Below are 20,935 nucleotides of genomic sequence, written 5' to 3' on the forward strand. Positions count from 1 at the left end.
CTGTTTACCTAATAGGTTCACAATTTTACCAAAGAAATACTTCCCAAATGAATGCAAAGCTGTGCATCTAACCTAGAACCAAGATTTCGCCTCTTGGTTCTCAGTGCCAATATTAAAGGCAAATTTCAGAAATTATTTTCTCGGACATCATGTAAAAGAGAGAACTACTTGCAGTAATATTAATCCCACAAAGCATAACTCCAACAATTCCTATAGTCCACAAAGAATTGTTTTTCTAATAACTAAAGGGTTTTTTTTAACAAGTTGGTGACAAATTTTCCTGATAAATTCTGAAATATAAAAACTCCAAAACTGTATATTAGGAGTATCACTGAAAATTAAAATCATAATCTGTACTTCAAAGATTCTCAAAAAATTCCCCCCAAGAGGAAAATTTTACTTACTTTCACTTCCACAGTCTTCCCTCCATGTTCGATGTGTCTCTCTACGTACTCAGAGGACAGCAAATCACTGTAACAAAAGAAATGATGATTAAAGAGGACCTTAAACATGCAAATCAGTTGAAAATCGCCATCAAGTTGACAGCATTCCAGTTTTAATGATTCTTTAATCCAGATTTGAAAATAAAAATAAAACTTTATAGGTATCTCTCTCAGACACACACACAGACACACACATACATTCACACACACACACACACACACACTCACAGCCTAATACTTTAAAAAGGATAGGATGAGATTAAATTGACTGAATCACCTGTCACTCCATTGTTACAGAGCTACCATAAGCACTCCATTATTTTAAAGATATATTATTTCTCTCTTTTTCACTTTAGCTTTTTATCATATGGGTGTTTCTTATAACTGAAGTATAGTCAGTTTACAAAACTGTGTCAATTTCTGGCATACAGCATGTTTCAGTTATACATATACATATATATATTTGTTTTCATATTCTTTTTCATTAGAGGTTACTACAAGATATTGAATATAGTTCCCTGTGCCATACAATCGAAACTTTGTTGTTTATTTATTTCATATATAGTAGTTAGTATCTGTAAATCTCGAACTCCCAATTTATTCTTTCCCACCCCTTTCCCCCTCTGGTAATCATAAGTTTGTTTTCTATACCTGTGAGTTTGTTTCTGTTTTGTAAATAAGTTAATTTGTGCCCTTTTTTCAGATTCTACATATAAGTGATACCATATGGCATTTTTCTTTCTCTTTCTGGCTTACTTCACTTAGAATGATGATCTCCAGGTCCACCCATATTGCTGCAAATGTCATTATTTTATTCTTATTTATGGCTAAGTAGTATTCCATTGCATACTTATACTACTACTTCTTTATCCAGTCATCTGTCGATGGACATTTAGGTTATTTCCATGTGTTGGCTACTGTAAATAGTGCTGTACTGGGTTGCATGCATCTTTACAAATTAGAGCTTCCTCTGGAAATATATCATATGGTTTCCATATACTACCATACCTTACCATTTCTCACGTGTTATGTGTGATATGTTATCTAACAAAATATTAGTGTCCACCACAAAAAAAAATTAAAAGGGAGCAAAGAAAATTAGAAGAAATAAAAAGGAATATACCTTCAGTATTTTAAAATAAACTCTTGAAATCTCTCCTAAACAACCTCCTTTTATAATTTTTTATATGTTTACATAATCTTAAACAGAATTCTCTATTAAAGGGGAAATTTTTTTGAAAAAAATTTTTTGAAAAACTTCCCCTTTAATAGAGGCAACTCAAGACACAACTGCCATAAAAAGTCTTAAAGTCTTTACAGTTTTAAAGTACTAAAATATAAATAAATTTAAAATGAATAAATAAAAATATAAATTCTAAATCTACTCCTTTATTAATAGACATTTAGCCATCTAAAAAAATCTTTTTCACAGTGCTCTGAAGGTCACCAAGCCAAAATTGTCACAGTCATAAAAAAAGGTGAATTTCTAAGCACAAGGGCTACCATGATAAGCACTGTACTTACAGTTGCTTGAAATGTGAACAGAAAGCTCAAACAAGCATTACATTAATGGGGGCACCAGAGAGAGCTTCTTATAGTATCTGATGCTTACATTACCATTTAGTAAATCTATAATTATTGTCTAAGTCCCTGTTTAATTTGTCTTTGGAATACATTTTCCTACTAACTTTATGGGGGAACCAGTTAGAATGCTCTACGCTGCAATTTGCAGAAAACACAACTAAAAGTGTCTTAAACAAGACATTTATATCCTGTTTCTTGTTACAAATTTCTTGTTAGAAATTCCTGGGCAGATTTAATGTGCATTTGCTTTTGCAAATCTTCAGTTCTGTTAGGTGAATAAGTATGAAGTTTATGAAATATAGGCAAAACACTTTTAAGTGTTTTAAGATGTTTTAAGTATAGATAAGCAGTTAGGAAGCAAAACTTTGTTAGATGTGGGCAGAATGCGTAGGATGTGTAAAATATAAGTAAAAAGACCAAGTATGTATCTCACACTGATAAAAGGGATGGAGAACCACAGGTACCTAATATTCATAAGGCACCTGGGCAATCAATGTTCATCATGTAATCAACAGACAAGAGCCATTAAATATTCAAGATACACTATACATAAGCACTTAATATTTATGAGGTCTTATTTCAACCACCTATTGGCGACACCCAGGTTTCCCAACTTCCACACTACTGACATTTCGGGCCAGATAATTCTTTGTCTGGAAGAGTATCTTATGCATTGTAACAAGATTAGCAGCACCCAGGAACTCTACACACACACACACACACACACACCAGTCATGACGATCAAAAATGTCTCCAGACATTGCCAAAGGTACACTGAGGGGGTAAAATTGCTCTCGTGAAGAACTGACACCCATTCCTGCCCCAAGTTTTCTCTGCCCAAAAAACACATATTAAATTCATGACTGTTCATCAAGCTAACTGGCAGGCTATGGCTTTTGACAAAGCATGCTTGTCCCTGTGTCTCTCAGATACAACAAGTGGCTGTCATAAGCTCGGGCGACCTTCCACCTGTGGAGCTTGCCCAAACCTCAGCTCTGGTCTTTGTAACTACACATCAGCAGGGAAGGCAGATGCAACAGAGAGAGAAGTAGGTCTTATGGACACTGTCCCCAGGGTTAGCTAGAGAGTGGTCTTTCCACCCACCTTGTACCCTATCCTAAGTGTGCTCATCTACTCATTTCTTTCCTTTAGCTTCTCGCCGTGGGCTTTAATTTGATTTAGCAAATCATGTGATTTGAAGATTTTAATTTGCTTTATGGAGGCTTGCTGTTCCTTTACTTCCAGGATGGCTTGCCGGGTGGTTTACTTTCAGGCAACCACTGCTTCAGAGTAATTTTCCACCCAACATTAGAGCAGTTCCAGTATTGGTTCATGCGGAGGGTCAGCACTGTGGATGAGACCAGGAGTGTGACAATCCTTCCCCTCTGCCATCAGAATGGAGGGTGGCCTGTTATTTTAAGTGGTTCCTTCCATGACTGTAACATGATTGCTGCAGCTCTAAGCACCGTATGCAGTTAAAAATATCCCAAGGTAAAAAAAAAAAAGTCTTATATTTCTTTAAAAAAGAGTCAGCAAACCCTTCACAAAAACCTTCCAGAATTCATCTTCTCAGGTATGTTTTGTGTGGCAATGCCAAAACCAATCTTCTGACAAGGACGTAGTTCTCCGAACAATCATGATTCTCCTCCTGTGGGGCCTCTCATGAGCATCATGACTGCCCAGAGAGAGATGAACCACATTCCAGGGAGGAGAGTGGGGGAGAGAATAGCTACTATACAGTCAAAGGACAGTTGTCTTTTATTATTATTTTTTTTTATTATGCGTATGTCAGATGTTCCACAAATTTCCAAAGACTTCCAACCAAAGAGTGAAGCTGCACAGGAAAGATCTGCCTGAAGCAAAACTTGTCATTGCTCCACCATCTGCATCCCACTCTTTATCCAAGGCCATATTCCCAACAGGAGAGGTACTGTAATAGGGAAGAATGAATCTGACTCCATATTAGATCTGTTCCTCTAGCTGTAACCCCGTGCTCCGTTTCCTGTGCTTAGTCATGCTAGTTCTGTACATTTTGTAAAAAAATGTTGCCTATAGCCTGAAACACACAGGATAGCCTATTCTCAAGGCTCCGACCTTTAAGGTTATAATATTTATGCATTCATATAGAGATAAAAAGTTGCAGAACAGAGTATAACATTTGTCTTGTTGGAGGTTTACAGGAACATCATGACCTGACCTACCTGGACAGCTGCAAGAACAAAGGATTCTGACATCAAGAAATTTGCAACAACCAACCTCAGTGCCTGCCCTTTGGAGTTTGAAAGGAGCCTAAATTCTAACTTGGGTAAGATGGTTCCCGAAGAGATTAGTTTGCCATCTTCTTGGTCTGTTGGCTTTCAGAACAAAGTCATTATTCCCTACCCCAACACCTTGTTTCCTGATTTATTGGCCTGTCATGGTGCAAGCAGAACGAGTTTGGACTCGGTAACAGTACCAGCCAGATGTTTGCAAAAGACTGTCCCCCAACCTTGCTATCAGTCTCCAACACCTCCCAGCAGTGAGAGAGAACAATTACCCTACAGAGACAGTATTTGTTAGTAGAGCCAGCTAGGTTCTCTCTCTTCGAAATCTAAACTAGTAAATTCAGGGGAAAAAGTCATTCATTAGCTGAAGGAAAGAGAAACGGAAAGTCAAAAATAAGCAGTCACTTGAGAGAAATCGAGCTATGTCAGTGGTGAATCCTGTTACCTAAAAATTTGATTTGCCTCTTGGTGGGTGTCAAGGCAAAAGATATAATGAAGCCAAAGATTGGGAGAAAGAAGGATTTGTTACTTGCAGCAAATAATGAGAACATTGGGGCTCTTTCCCAAAGCCGTGTCTCCCTCAAGAGCAAAATTGGGGAAGTTTTAAGTTAAGGGTATATGCATATTCATGAAGGGGCCTGGGCAGTGTATGCATTTTCACAAGGGGCTTGAGCAGAGAAGAATTCAGCACAGAATTGGGGAAAAGTCAATAGAGATCAAGCTTTAGTTGACTGAGAGTCAGAACAAGTCAATATCATCATCCTCTAGGTTCTGCCTGAGCACTCAAGGAGGGTTTAAATTCTGCAGAACGATTCAAGAAAGTTCTTCAGTCTAATCTTTACCTTTGAAACAGAACTGAAGAGGTTTCACCACTGATTTATTATCTTTGCTATTATTATGTCTCTCACCTGATAACAGTCTGTTCTTTTGCTCCCTTAAGATCATTATTACTAAGATCTTGTTCAAGGGCAAGATTTGTGGCCAGGCTTGGATCACAAAATTCCATAGGCATAAAATGGCTGCTCTTACGTCAAAAAGCTATATCTGGTTCTTTTCCTCTAGGGACCCCCTACCCTATCTGCTTACAAAATCAGAATAAAAGCCCCAAATCTCTACTGCTCAGGCCCCTGGAACCAGCCCATCCCTGAGGCTGGATATCTTTCTGCATCACTGTCGTAAGAGTAAACCCCCATTATCAGAGCCAGCATGAGTGAGATCAAAAGTAACTATGTAAAATCAACTTAGAGGAGGAGTGTTTGTAGTGGCAGGAGGAGTCATAATAACAATAATATATATATATATATATATTTTTTAAACCATCTTTTGACTCCTCTAGGTTTTCAAATTCCAAGGGACAATTTTTCTTTGAATTTTAAAATCTAGGAATTAAGAGAGTATGAGTCATCACACGAATTTAATTACAGCAAAGAAAATCCTCTGCTCAGGATGCAGCTATTTCAATCAAGCCTCTATCCCTACAAGTATTGCTGGAAAGGGCTCTATGTAATTTAAACCAAAAACAGCCTGTGCAATTTGATTGTGTTTGTTTGCAGTATTGTGGAAATCTGCTAAGTATTGTTATTTTAATTATTGGGCTGAAAACTGTTCTATTTAAAATGTCACTTTTTCCTCTACTGAAGCACAAAAATCCTTACCACCATCAACTTAGAACCTAAGTAAAGATTTCTGAAGCTTCTTTAAGTAGATATAATCAAAATTACTAAAGTTCCTTGTTTTTCCTTTTTAGATCATCATTGTTTATCATCAAGTAGGAATCTTCTGAAATAACTTTAAATGCAGACAAGTGGAGGATCTCCTCAACATATGGGAAATTTTATTTTATCTGATTGTGTAGAATTTACTCCCTGTTAACAGCTTACTCAAAACTGATGTGTGAAAGCTTCCTTGTGAATTGTGAAAGATGAAATTGAAAATCATTTTCAATCAAATTCTTTAGAATTTGGTTTTAACCACTCATTTTCTAAAGGAAATAAGATATTTTAAAAATTAGAAATTTATTCTGAGGCCCCCCTCTTTTTTTAATTTGCATGCCATAATAAGCCTGGAATAAGCAAAACAAACACAATGTAAACATTTTCAGTCATAATAATAATTATCCTTTGTCTAGTGGGCAAGTGTCATGAATCAGAGGCAGCTGGCATAGTACAAAGGTTTTGGAATTTAGAAATAAAAACAAACATTTTGATTTCCTATCGAGACTCTGCCATTTACTAACTGTGTGACCTTGGCCAAGTTATTTAATCTTTATGAACACATTTGGCCCAAGTATAAAATGAAAATAATAAAAATTTCCTTACAAATTTGGTCTGGTATTAAAACAGAACATATGTGCAATGCCTCTCAAATCCTGATTTCAATTATCCCACTCCTTATTATCATCTCCTATCCATCTTTCTCTAGAACTCTCACTTTAACTGTTTGGAAACTTTTAAACCATGGACCTTACCTACTATTTTTTCACTGTCCTTCATCTTCCTCTTGTCCATCTCATCTAGCTTACATTACATGATTTATCATGAAAATCACTCCCTTGCTCCTCTCTCTCTCTTTCTCTCCACTATGTTCACAAAGCCAAACCTCAACCATGGTAAAACTCAACTCCTCTACTAATCAAAGCCTGACCCCAAGAAGCAGAGCATCCTGAACGGTCAAACATTGAACACAATTTATGACCACATATCAAGTGGTCCCCCGAGCAGACCACTGCCCATAAATCCACAAGTCCATTTTCCTAGTCAATTTACTCTGAGAAGACCCTTCCAAACTTTTCTCTGCTAAAATCTCCGAAGCATTCCTTCATCATCACTCCCTGCTGATGACCTCACCTCTGTATTCTGTATTCACTAAGAACATGGAAACAGAAAAGGGCTGCTTCATCTTTCCAATCTACCTACACCCCTGTTTTCTAAACCAGTGTCTAGTAGGAGGTCGAATAGGCCCTTCAAGGAAAGATTAGACTTCCTCAGAACAGGGATCCCTTTTGAGGAAAAATAATTTCAACACTACTCTTGTTGTAATTACTGGTGATTCTCATATCTACATAGGTGATCCTTCCAATTCTGGCATCCTGCTCCTTGACCTCATCTCCTCCAATTATCTTCTCCATTTTACCTCACTCACCCAGCATATTCTCAAATTCAAGTAGCTCACTCTCTGACCACCTCCATCCATTCTAGCTTTCTCTTTCAACAGCCTATTTCAATTCTTTCACCCCAATAAGACTTATGACCCACTGAACTTAACTATCATTTCACTCTCCTTCACCTCCCTCATGTCTCACTCCCTTCCTTGCTCAGCTTAAATTCAATTTTAATATTCACTGCTTTGCAAATCTCCCTACCCATCTCCTAACATGTGATTCTCCCTTCCCTAAACCAATCCTGGTTAAAACAAATTCTGTACCCTCTCCGTGCCTGCTCAGTGTAACTGAATGAAGCTGAAGAATAGCATATCCTCATGCTGACACTGCTCACTTTATGCTGACATCACTAACATCAGGAGTCTCTTAAAACTGCTTGCAAATCATACTTCATTTTCCTAAGATGTTTATTTTCACAACTGTGTCTGAGTAATATTTTACACCTTCTCCCTCTCTCCTCAAACCTTCAATCATCTACATCTGTTTTGAGATGATGACTTTGCTGCCCATATCACTGAGGAAAAAAAGCAATCAAAAAATAAGTTCCACAGGCCCCCACGACTGCATTTCTGAACCTACCAGCAGGTGCACCCATACACTCAGCCTTCCCTCCTGTTCTGGGAATTCGTTGTCCATCTAATTATCCAAAGCCAACCCGCCCACTCATGCACCACAATCCATTCGTTCTTCCCTACCCAAGGACACGGCTCCAGATATCCTTCCCACTCCTGTATCATCAAGTTCTCCCTTTCTACAAGATCTTCCCATCACTGTGTAAACTCTGTCATTTCTTCCATTTCCAAAATCAAACAAACAAAACAACTCTCTTAACATAACTTCCCTGTCCAACTACTGCTACATATCCTCCTGTCCATTAAGCAAAACCATATAAGAGAACTATCCATAGTCATATCTTTCTTTCCTCTCCTCCCTTATCTCTTGAACCCATCTAATCAGATTTTAACCAAATCACTTCATCAAAACTGCCCTCATCAAAGTCACTAATTACCTACTTCCATGTTGTTAAATCTAATGGTCATTTCTCAACTCCTCATATTACTATAACCAGCATTTGACACAGGTGATCATCACCCCCTTCTCTTGGAAACATTTCCTTAGGTTTCTAACCAGTTACCACACTCTCTTGGTTTTTTCTCCTAATTCTCTAGCTGCTGCTTTTCCCATTTTTGTTAGTTTCTTCCTATTCCCCAAATCTCTAAACACTGTAGTACCTGGAGGCTCAGTCCTTGATCCTCCTCTCACTCCCTTGGTGATTTCATCTAATATCTCCCCTTAAATAACATCTATATGTTGATGACCCTCAGGTTTATATCTCCAGTTTAGAATTCTCCTCTGAATCCAGAATCACATATCCAACTCCAAACTCAACATCTCCTCCTGCTGATCAAATACAGATATCACACTTAATATGTCCAAACTTGAGCTCCTGATCTTGCTTGACAAACTTGATTTTCCTAGTCTTCCCATCTTCAAAGATGGGAATTTTTTGTACTCAGGGATGTAATGAAGAAAAATAATTACACAGAATATATTTTGTGCCATTTTGAAAAGTCATTATCTAGTGTTGACAAGGTTACTAGGGAACCACTAACATGAACACTGTGAGCATAGTTTTGTAGAACTTTCATGGAGGACAGTGTGACATATTAAATGTCTATCATTTTTAACTTGCAATTCTGTTTCTAAGAATTTAACCAAAGAAAACAAATTTTAATGTGTACAGATGTTCAGCTATAAACATTGTCAAGACAACATTATCATGTAGAAACACTGAAAATAACAGAGAAGCAATTAGACAAATAGGGTACAAAAATTTATAGCTGAACATACTGCTGACACTAACATGTTACTGAAGGTATTAAGAGATATTTCATAATGTCTACTTAAGAAAAGTTCCAAATATTGCAAAAAAAAATTTACGTATGATGGAAAAAGAAAAATGTATATACATTAAGACACTAGCAGTGCTCATCTCTGGGTAATTAGATTCCTGCTACATTAATTTTACTTGGTTTGCTTCTACACATTATCTAAAATTTCTATAATAAACATGTTTTAAATGTAAGAAAATAAAGAAATAAGTCATATATACAGTTTCATAGAAATTAAAAAACTAAATTTGAAATGGATTTCACAAAGCCATCATTCCAAATTTATTCACAAAACAACCTAAATATACGAAAAAAAAAAAGATTGGTTGAGCAAGTTATTTCCCATCCATTTAGTGGAAAATAATGAAATCAACAAAAACATTTAACAAGAGTTTATATTAACAGGGAAATCCTTCTTAAGTTAAAAAGAAAAGCAGTACCTGAAATCATATAAAAAGAATATAATAGTTATATAAACAAAACAATGCACAGGAGAAAAAAAAACAGCTAGAAGGAAATGCACTCAAATGTTTAAAAAAATTCATCTTTGAGTGGTGGCACTGTAAGTCATTAAAAAATTTTTTTTCCAGTTTATTAAGCAATTTCTTCTAGATATTTATCACCACATTTCTCAAAAAGCAATATGCTGAAATTTATATTTCTGGGTATTTTTAGATTTTAAAATTAATGGTAATAATAAAAATAATGGTTAATAATTTTGAGCCCTTATTACTACAATTACTACTATTATTATATACTGCTATTACTATCCTAACAGCTTCACATGTATTAGCTAATTTAATCTTCACAACAATCTTGTTAAGCAGGTATTAGTAGTATTTCCACACAGATGAGGAAATTGAAGCACAGAGAGGTACGTAACTCACTCAAGGGTACTCAAGGAGTGATAACTGGTAGAGCCAGGATTTAAATTCAGATGCCCTGACTCCAGAGATCATTCTCTTGCCCAACTAAACCCAACCCCTACGAGTACTTTGCCTTCTCTTTTTATTTATTTCATTTGGTACTTACGTTGCTAAATCATCCACAAGCTTTCCCACTGTAAAGAGTTATAAAGCCTTCAGTGTGGTCAAACGCATCAGGAATTCTATCGATTCCATCTTTTTCTTAGCAACATCCCTCCTGTGGCTTTCCATCCTCCTGCTCATATCTGGACCAGCTGCATTACAGCTGTAATCCTGATATTTCTCTTTCATGATGATTCAAGGAATTTCCTTTGATTCCCTCCTCGTTGTAAACTTGTTCCCATATCTCACATCTTCATTTCTCTTGGTCTTCTCCCTTTTATGTTAGTGAGATTCATTCTCCAATAACTTCCAAATAAAGAATGCATGATGCTCATTTATTTGAGAACTTGCATGTACATTTTCTGATTGATGGTTGGATGTGTAAGTACAGAAAATCCCTTGGAATTCATACAGGATTGCTCCACTGTCTCCCAGCTTCTAGTATCACTAATGGGAAATCTGATGTTATTCTGAATCTGATCCTTCCAGCTGACCTAGTTCTTCTTTCAAGAAGCTTTTTTTGACCTTCTATTTTATCTCCACTATTCTGAAACTTCAAAATTGTATGTCTTTATGTGGGTCTTCATTCATTCACTTTTCTGGGCACTTGATGAGACCTTTCAATCTAGAAATTCATGTCCTTCAGTTATGAAGAATTATCTTTGATAATTTCCTTTCTCTATTTTCTCTGTACTCTCTTTATGGGATTCCTACTAGTCAGAGGTTTAATGTCCTGGCTTGATCCTCTCACACTTTTTATCTTTTCTCTTCTATGTTCTACTTCATCTTTTGCCCTGTTTCTGAGAGACTTTTTTCTCCTAACTTTATCACTCAACTCTTCCATTGAATTTCATTGTTTATAATATTTTTTCTAATTGTTTTTCTCTGGATTTTTACACAGAATTTTCTTGTTTCATAGACACAGTACTTATCTCTCCAAACATATTATTATTATTGGGGTGGTTTTTAAAGATTTTCTTCTGTTCCCTGCATTTTCTTTGTCTCAGCTGAATTTTCATCTGTTTGTTTTGATCTCTCTCTTTTTTGTTAGATGTCCTCCTCAAATATCTGGTGGTCCGTATCATAAGCTTCATGCACTCAAACCTGCTTTTTTTCTAACTATTGGACTAATATTTAGCTTTCCCAACATAGGCCCTTGCAACTATTGGTGAAAGAAAGTTTGTCAAGATGAAAACAAAACATTCCTTCTTCTTTTAGAGTGGCAAGAAGGCAAATACTAATCTATGTCATAGAACAGTCTTAGAAAAATTATTTCCAATACATTCTTACCCAGAATTCACACAGGAAAAAAATGTTGTCATGTCCTATAAAAGTTAGTGTAACCTTTAAACAGTCTGTGATTCTGTTTGGTTTCTTTACTTAATAATCTGTTATCCTAGTAATAATATTTAAACAAACATAATCTATTTTCTGAAAAGCACAAATAATTGTTAATCCAAAAGAGGGTTTCTGTCACTTCTGTCTTCTCCCATATGTTTATAGATATAAAACAAAATAAATCTATGACTGTCAGATTTCCCATTACAAAATAAAGCTTTAGAGTTTAATGTCTTTTTAAGTTAACATAACCTCCCTTCTCTTTCAGTCCCACACCATACCCCCGTTTTCTGAGATTCTGGAGCCTCCATCTCCAGAGACTTTCCCAAGTTCTGCTTCTTATTGCAAACGGGAGTCAGCTTTCTCTACTCAGTTAAGTCAGTTACCACTTGTCCAATTTCTGTTATATCATCCAAAATTTTATTGATGTCTCTTATCTGCTTTATTCTTGTGAGTTTGTCCTACCCTCACTGTCATTATAATGGAGGAAACACACACGTTAGGGTTCAATCTGCCAGAAATACGTAGGTCATTTTGAAAGTTTATTTTTCAATCATGATCATATAATTTTTATAACGGAAAATTATCAGATTAAACCTGAGCCAAGGAAATCTAGGGAATGAGGGTATGAAATAGACACCAAAGAGTAGAAAATTATATTTCACCATTTGTCTCAAAACTTGAGCAGTAAGTCCTTAAAAGGTGCCCTTTCTGCCCTCACACATTTCATTCTTTTCCATTTACTGTCATTTCCTTACTAATCTTTCAATTCCAAGGACCATTTCCAGCTAATGTCAGCCAATTTACAATTACTTTTTACAAGCGAATGGTAATCACACCAAGTCCAACTACTTTATCTTGGTTCCACCAAAATGCCTTTGTTTCTTCACAACACTAGACGTTACAATTAATAATGATAGCTTTTTAAAAATTATAACAGAACTAAATAGCCAACTGAATGATGTCATTTTCAACACTGTCCTCCTGAGAGCCTTTTCGGTAACACTGCAGTGGAAAACTTAAAATTTCCCTTTTGGAATTGCTTTCAGAGACAATTTATGTGGCACATAAGAAAACCAGTCTCCTTCTTTTTTTTTTTTCCAGCAGGGAGAGGGAAGTAATTAGGTTTATTTATTCATTTATTTTTGAGGAGGTGCTGGGAATTGAACCCAGGACCTTGTGCAGGCTAAGCATGAGCTCTACTGCTTGAGCTATACCCTCCCCTATCCTGGCCTCATTATTTCGTAACCATATCTCCTGAATAATAAAAGAGGCTAATCAATCACTCTAGTGAAAAGATGACTGTGAATGGCTGCTGGCTGCTTCTGAAATTCAAATTTACCCAGAGTTACTGAAGTTAGGCCTCCATTTAAAAGGTTCCAAAAATGCGCTGTAGACTTTCATAGCAATCCTCCTCAAAAGATCTAATAATGCTTTGAGCAAAAGAGCTATTGCTGTAATAAATGCAATGCCCCCCTGCGGTGACAGCTTTGAAGGGGACAATTCACCTGGTTGTACAAGTTTTGGAAAGCTTCTTTACAAGGAGCTTCATTATCTCATAGTCACTCCTCAAACTGGCTTAAATGAGCCATAAAGGGAAAGAAAACTAATCAGAACCTTGACTATGACCTAACCCAGAGTTTGCTTCTTTATTCTAAGAGCTACTAATTCAAAGACAAAACTGCAAACAGGAAAGTTAAGTATGTGTTGGTCTCTATGCTCTTAGATTTTACAAAATTATCTCTAGGGAAACCTTTTAAGAGTATATTTTCTTGTGAAAAATTACTGAACTTTATGCATCTGAAAATATGCAAAAGCAGATAGGAAGGTAAGGGGGAAGTGTTGTATATATTAGTTGTGCATGTCCACACTCCAGACACAGCAGGATTCATTATCAAGGCCTATGCATGTGGCACATCTTTTCACAATTATCTGATGAACCATTGTATTCCTCTCAATCGAAATTCAGCCACCAAGCAAGGAAAAAAGAAAAAGAGTGTTTTCATTGCTGTTTTTCAGTCATCAATTTCAAATTATGCTTTTATAAAAGAGAAGTCAATGCATAATGGTGAGGCTTCATGTTCAGTTACTGGGGAAGAAGCACAAACCCTGAAAGAAAATAATCTCTATTATGACAAACAACCAAATAAAAAGGGTCCAAGATACATCCACAAGGCTGACATATTTCTCCCATGGCTCTTTCTGGTTTTTGCTCTAATTTTAGGTTTCAGTATCAAATAAATTAGGCATTTGAAGGGAATGCTTTAATGAAAATTAAGCATTTCTCTTGCTTATTAAATAAAGAGGATGGAGAAGAAAGAACCTATGAATATTCTATGCAGATGTACTAAGAAGGATAAAACTGTAACAGTTAGCAGGGACTCCATAAATATTAAAAAATTATAATGAAATGAAATAAAAGTGGGAACTAGAAGTTGCACAGGATGTTTCTAAAAATGCTTGAGAGTTGTGTGGGGGTTTTCTTACATACAGATTCCTGGGCCATGAGGAATGATATCAGGGCTGTGAAAGCCTGAAAAGATGACTGGCAAGCTAAACGGCAGGTAAACCATTTGTTGTGGAGTTTGGAGACTAAGAAAACTGAGTTATTACAGTTCAAGGAGAGAGAACCAAAAGATGGGGGGAAGAACACAAAACACCTCAAAAAAGGTATGTGCAAAAATAAAAAGAGCACAGAACTAAACATGGGAGGTGGTTAAGAAAGATGCGTTGGGAGTCTCACTTTCCCTCCACTATTGTTCGTTTTCATGGGAGGGATCAGTACTGGATTCTTGCCCAGATTCCTACCCTTCCTCCATCTAAAGGAATGAGTCGACCTGGTTAGGTGGACACTGGTCCATACTTCCTGAAATGGGTAGTTAATCTTTAAAAGAATGTAAACACCGAGGACCTTCTCTCTCTTCTTTTCCTGTCTGCTCCAAACCAATGTGAACATGGAGATTATGAGAAACTGTGTCTGCTCTACAGACCCAAATCTGCCCTAAATACCAAAGTCTAGACTTCACAGGAGGAAATGGAGACAAGCAGCCCTAACAGGATCATGTGGCCTTGTAACCAAGGCATGATGCTTTTCAACTGTTTTATCAGTAAAAACAGTGATCCTTCACTCTCCAGCTTCCTGCCTCTCTCTCTCAGGGTTTCTAAACTGGTCCTGGGAAAAATTGTTCCAAACAAGGTCCTGAGAACATAAGATGATTGAGCAATAGAAGAACTGGAAAGAAATAAAAGACAGATCTTTGATATTAGTTGAGTTTGAAGAAACAATAGCACATTCCATGATAAAAAAACATTCCACATCAAGGCCCGTAGTACTAGGGTATTGATTTGAACCAAAAGAAAAAAAAGTTAGAGGCAAGTGAAAAACAACTAGCCTTAGCTTTTCCCCTTAAAGGAAAGTAAAACAATGAATGGCCTGATTTTGAATTTAGATAGAACATTACAGAGAAGAACTCTATTTTTCACTAATAAAGTAAAGCGTGATAGGTAGATTAACTCACCAAAGTCCCACCCAACTCTAATACTGTGACATCGATTTATTTTAATTCATTAAAAAACACATCTATTGAGCCTCTACTACATGTTGGCATAGGAGAATGTTTGGAAAGAGATGAAAATATCACAGTCTGTGGATGACTTGAACATAAGTACAAGCAAAGAACTAGTGAGGACAATTCAGGGTGATGAGCATCGTAAAGGAAGTATGCAGGAGAAATCTATTATGTTTGCAGAGGAATCTCACACACACACAAAGGAGAGGGCACCAAACTGGGTCTGGAAAGTCCCAGGAGGGTGATTATGAAGCAAGGATGTTTCTAAAAGAAATTCATAACAGAACTGAGTCTCAAAGAAACTTAGAGACCATGAAGGGAGAGGACTCTGGGTGAGAGAGCGGAGCTTTCCAATGCCATAAGAACATGCAAATCAAGAGAAGCATGAGAGAACATGACCCCCTCAGGGCCCTCCAGGGAAGTCAGAACCAGCTAGAGCTAGCACTAGAGCCTGTGATGGATACTGGCTGTGAGAAAATAAACACTCTCACGTGTTCTGGTGCTAATGGAAGTTGTGTATTCCCTTTGAGCCAGCAATTTCATTTCTAGAATTTATCTTACAAATATAATCCCATGTGTTCAAAACAATGTGTTTATATGATTTATCACAGTACCATCTGTAGTAATAAAAAAGCTAGAAATAACCAAAATGGCCCTCAACAGAGAACTATTAAGTAAACAGTATACCCATCAAATGGTATACTATGCAGCTCTTAAAAAGAATGAGGCAGTTCTCTATATATTGATAGGAAAGTATCTCCAAGACATAATGCTAAGTGAGAAAAGTCAGAAGAATGTAATTAACATATCAAGAGATATGTAGAAAATATACAATTATATACGTGTGTGTGTATGTTCACATATGCATACACGTAGGCTACCTCACGAAGGACACACAATAAATGTAATAGTAAATTGCTATTCAAATAAAATAGAAAGTAAATTAAAAAGTAAATGTAAATTATAACTAAATGCTGCATACTATTTATAATAGCCAAGACATGGAAGCAACTTAAATGTCCATTGACAGATGATTAGATAACAAAGATATGGTATATATACACAATGGAATACTACTCAGCCATAAAAAAGGAATGAAATAATGCCACTTGCAGCAACATGGATGGACCTAGAGATTATCATACTAAGTGAAGTAAGTCAGACAAAGAAAGACAAATATCATATGATATCACTTGTATGTGGAATCTAAAAAAATGACACAAATGAACTTATTTACAAAAAAAGAAAGAGATTCACAGATGTAGAAAACAAACTTAAAGTTACCAAAGGGCAAAAGAGGGTAGGGATAAATTGGGAGTTGGGGATATGCAGATATAAACTACTATATATAAAACAGATAAACAACAAGGTCCTATAGTATAGCATGGAGAATTATATTCAATAGCTTGTAATAACCTATAATGAAAAATAATATGAAAAAATATATATAGATGTATAACTGAATCAGTATGTTGTACACCAGAAACTAACAGAACACTGTAAACCAACTACACTTCAATTAAAAAAAAAAGACTAGATACTGCAGATATGGGGAACTGGGTGGCTGAAAGACAAGGATATAAAGGAAAAAGGAAACTTTCTTTTAAATTCTGTACCATGTGACTGTATCACCTCTTCTGAAAATAAAAATACTTTAAATCATAAAATAACTTAATAATAAACTATAAAATTAAAGTATGATTTTTAATATTTTAAAATATAATCCCACATGTTCAAAAGAATATACTTACATGATTTATCACTGCCCCATTTGTAATAATAAAAAACTGGAAAAAAAAAAACCTAAATGGCTCTCAACAAAAAGAAAGCTTTTCCATAAGAGATGGCAGCTAAGACAGAGTCTGGGGAGAGAGTGTGTTCAGTGAGGAGAGACTTGAAAGAGCCAAGTGATGAGATGTAGACTTTAAAAGCAAACAGAACAGTTGAGGAGAGATGGAAATGGGAAAGTTGGCTTTTTCCCTCAGTTAACCACGAGGACAAGAAATATTACACAAGTGTGGAAAAGAGAGAGAGAAGAAAGAAGTTATTGCAGAGGCCTGAATCAATTTGGGGAAAAAAAGCAAAAATCACAAAGAGGATGAAAGTGGTACTGAAATTTTAGATACAGTGCTAAAGATTCTGAAATCATGCCAAATGTGATCATCAGATCAAATGGAAGCATTTAGGGTACTTTTTTTTTAATTAGCAAAGGCCCAGGGTCTTTGTTTTCTTCATGGACACTCAGTTACCTTCCATTGTTCACAAAGTGAAGTGAGTAGTGGGGATACTCCAAATGGTGGGCAGTAAATGACCCACGATGACTGATGAGTGAAACAAACACATCAATGGTGCAACAAGTGACAGAATGGGAATCAACTCAATAATTGACAGACAGCTTCAAGTAGACTAATGTCTATAAGTCAAAATTAGCCCAAACTAATATTCTGAATGTGGGTAGACATTTAACAATCTGTTTTTGAAAGGCAAAGGTAAAAATCTAAAAACTGGCTCTCTATATCAAAATAATAAGAACATGGTAACATTATCCCATGACTCCCATCCACTAGGCACAGTAGGTCTGGTCTTGTAAGACCCCTTCAATGGTCAACAGGAAATGATGTGATAAGAAGGGGCAATACATGTAACAGGGAAAACAATTATTCTTTTTTTATACTTGGCAGCAGTTCAGAAACAGGGCAGGAGAAAACAGAGAAAACCTGGCCAAAGAGGAATACCAGGAGGCAGAGATGTTCAAGGAATTTCCATTTTTACCTTCATTAAAATAAAATAAAAAATAGAATAGCAAAACAATATTCATGTTCACTGCAGTATTATCTACAATAGCCAAGACATGGAAACAACCTAAGTGTCCAATGACAGATAAATGGGTAAAGAAAATGTAAATATATACAATGGAATACTACTCAGCCATAAAAAAGAGTGAAATCCTCATACCTGCAACAACATGGATGGACCCTGAAGACATCACGCTAAGTGAAATAATTCAGACAGAGAAAGACAAATATTGCATGGTATCAATTATATGTAGAATGTTAAAAAAAAACTTCCTTATTCTCATTTTTATTCCCATTGTTATCCTTTAAAAATGTATTTAATTTTTTTCTTATATATACACACATAAATAATTTTACTTAAATTTATACATTTGATGTATTTATTTATTTGATCCATTTATTTATTGATAAATACACAGGGTCCTGCATATTTATAATTTAAAATTTTACTTTTTAAATAAATCTTCATGAAAGATACTGCCAAAATAAATGACAAAGGAAATTTCTGTAACAGTATCTTACAAACTTACATATGTAATAAAATTTTTAACAATTAAAGTATTCAGTAGAATATTCAGTTTTCATTTGCAAATATATGCAGTTAATGGCAAATATAAAACTTCTTTTTTAAGACAAAATCCAATTCAACAACATATCTACATGTTCAATACTTAGGAAGATATTAGAATTTAAAGGGCACTTGGTCCCTTGGCACTTTGAGTCTTATTATGGAAACAATACAAAGAACAGATCTCAACACAATGTATTACTGAGAGTCACAATAAATGGAACTGACAATAGGCACATAGAATCCACAGAAAGAAAAAACCTCAGTGAATTAGAACAGTCATCTCAGGGTTCATGAAGGCAAGAAGCCTTCACTCTTGGAAGACAGAATGTCAGTAGATTGGAGAGAGGCAGAGAAAGGTACTTCAAATAAGAGGAATAACAAAAGCAGAGTTGTGGGAGGGACAGAACTACAAGTGACCCCAGAGGTATTGAAAAGGTAAGCCTGGCTGGAGACGAGGGTTGGAGCTGAGGAAACAGCACTGACAGCTAGTGACTGTGGAGGGCTTGCTGTGTGCAGGTATGTTCTAGGTGCTTTAAATGCATTAGTAGCTCGCTGAAGTACACCACCCATCAGTAGGTAGGTATAATCAAGCTCCAGTTTGGTAGGCGAGAAACAGAAGCCTAGAGAGGTCAAGTGGAAGCCCACAGTGCCCTATCTGGTCAATGACAGCACCAGATTCATTCCCAGTAGGTCTGATTCCTGAGTCCACGCTCTGAACAAGCACATCCCTCTATTAATGGAAAAGGGTTAAAACAGACTACTGAGGGTTTTATTGCAGCAACAAGATGGCCAAGGAACATGAAAGGACTATTCAAGATGAAAGTCCTATTAAAAATAACCTAAATGCAGTAGGTAAAGAGGATTAGCAAAGAAGATTCATGATAAAATATCTTCACATTATTACATGAGTTAGAATGAATTTCTCCAATGTAGGGTAGATTAGTGGAAAATCACATCCGTGTATTATCATTATGAGAACATCGAAAAGAGCAGATAACATGGTATTTCATAAAAAAGCCATCATCATAGTCACAGAGATCTGTAAATGCAGCATTTATAATCCAAAAGGGGAGAATAACTTCAACATTAATTTTAAATCATTTTCTTCAAATAATGAAATTTCCTAAGAATGAAACTGCAGTGTAAAATCTGAGAGTCACAGAGAGCCATAATATGACTACAATTTTCACAAACATTGAAAATATTTACTTTTTAATAGATTACATATTGTCCCACTTCCCAATTCTAATTTCAAAAGAAGTACTTCTCTTTGGTTTTAATATAAACCATACTGTAGTGATGAAAAGAATGGGATATTTGATTTATATCATGCACATACATAAAAATAGATGAAAAGAAGTATCTTTAATGCGAAGGCTGAAAATATTTTCCCTGGGATCTCTTGAACTTTTAAATGGTGTGCATACTGATGAAAAATGCTTCACAATTTCTACTCACAAATCAACATGTGTGGATGTACATGGATGCATCTGAAATAATGTAAATGCTCTCCTTCTTAAGTATTTTGCCTATAGCTTTATTCAACTTTTTCATTTATTCAAATAGGAAAGGAATGTACATTTCTAAGTATACATATTTGAACAACACAGAATGCTACAAACTTTACCATGAAGAATAAAACATTCATTATCTATATGTTCACATACCTGTGCTAATGTACACAGTTCATAAAATAATGAACTGAATCACTCATTAATTTTTCAATAGGTACTTCCCTGGTATCCACATTTCAGATAAGAAATGGCACTACTGTTCAAAACTGCAGATTTGAAATACGCAACTAGCGTCATTCACGAAGAGGAAAAACAAGTAAGTAACTTGAAAAGTGTGTTTCATCCACCTTCTCGCTATTGGTAGCAACAAATTTTTCCTTCTATGGCCATGGTATATTCCTTAGAAGGCTATTAGTATTCTCAAAATTAGATCTGGTACACCCAGGAAACAGGAAAACACATCGATGAATGAACAAGATAACTGGGGCCTAGAACACATCAGACACCTTGAGATTGGGTTAGAAACACATTTTAGTGACACCCCAAAACAGGCCATTATCTTCTGTTCTCATCTCCAACATCCAGGCTTCCTTAATTTGAGGCAAAATGGCAGCCTGACCTGAACAAGTTAAAGAAAGATTGAATTAGAAGATGAATACGATGTTGACTGAACCACGAATTTTTTTTTTTTCCCTGAGAGGAGAAATGCAAAGTCAGTCAAGAAAAACGAGGACTGAATGTGTATGTGGGTAGAGATAAGCATATTAATTTCCAATT

General features: G+C 35.9%; 1 protein-coding gene across 7 annotated transcripts in view; it reads right to left on the minus strand.

The window, feature by feature from the left end:
• ADAM22 (ADAM metallopeptidase domain 22) overlaps window positions 1-20,935 on the minus strand; it is a 200,415-nt gene that overhangs the window by 94,632 nt on the left and 84,848 nt on the right. For all 7 annotated transcript variants that reach the window (XM_072965063.1, XM_072965059.1, XM_072965058.1 and 4 more), the window contains exon 4: window positions 405-471. In XM_072965063.1, the coding sequence (XP_072821164.1) occupies window positions 405-471 (67 nt within the window). The remainder of the gene's footprint in view (window positions 1-404; window positions 472-20,935) is intronic.

Source organism: Vicugna pacos, chromosome 7 (assembly GCF_048564905.1).
Source record: "Vicugna pacos chromosome 7, VicPac4, whole genome shotgun sequence".
In the NCBI taxonomy this organism is placed as follows: domain Eukaryota; kingdom Metazoa; phylum Chordata; class Mammalia; order Artiodactyla; family Camelidae; genus Vicugna; species Vicugna pacos.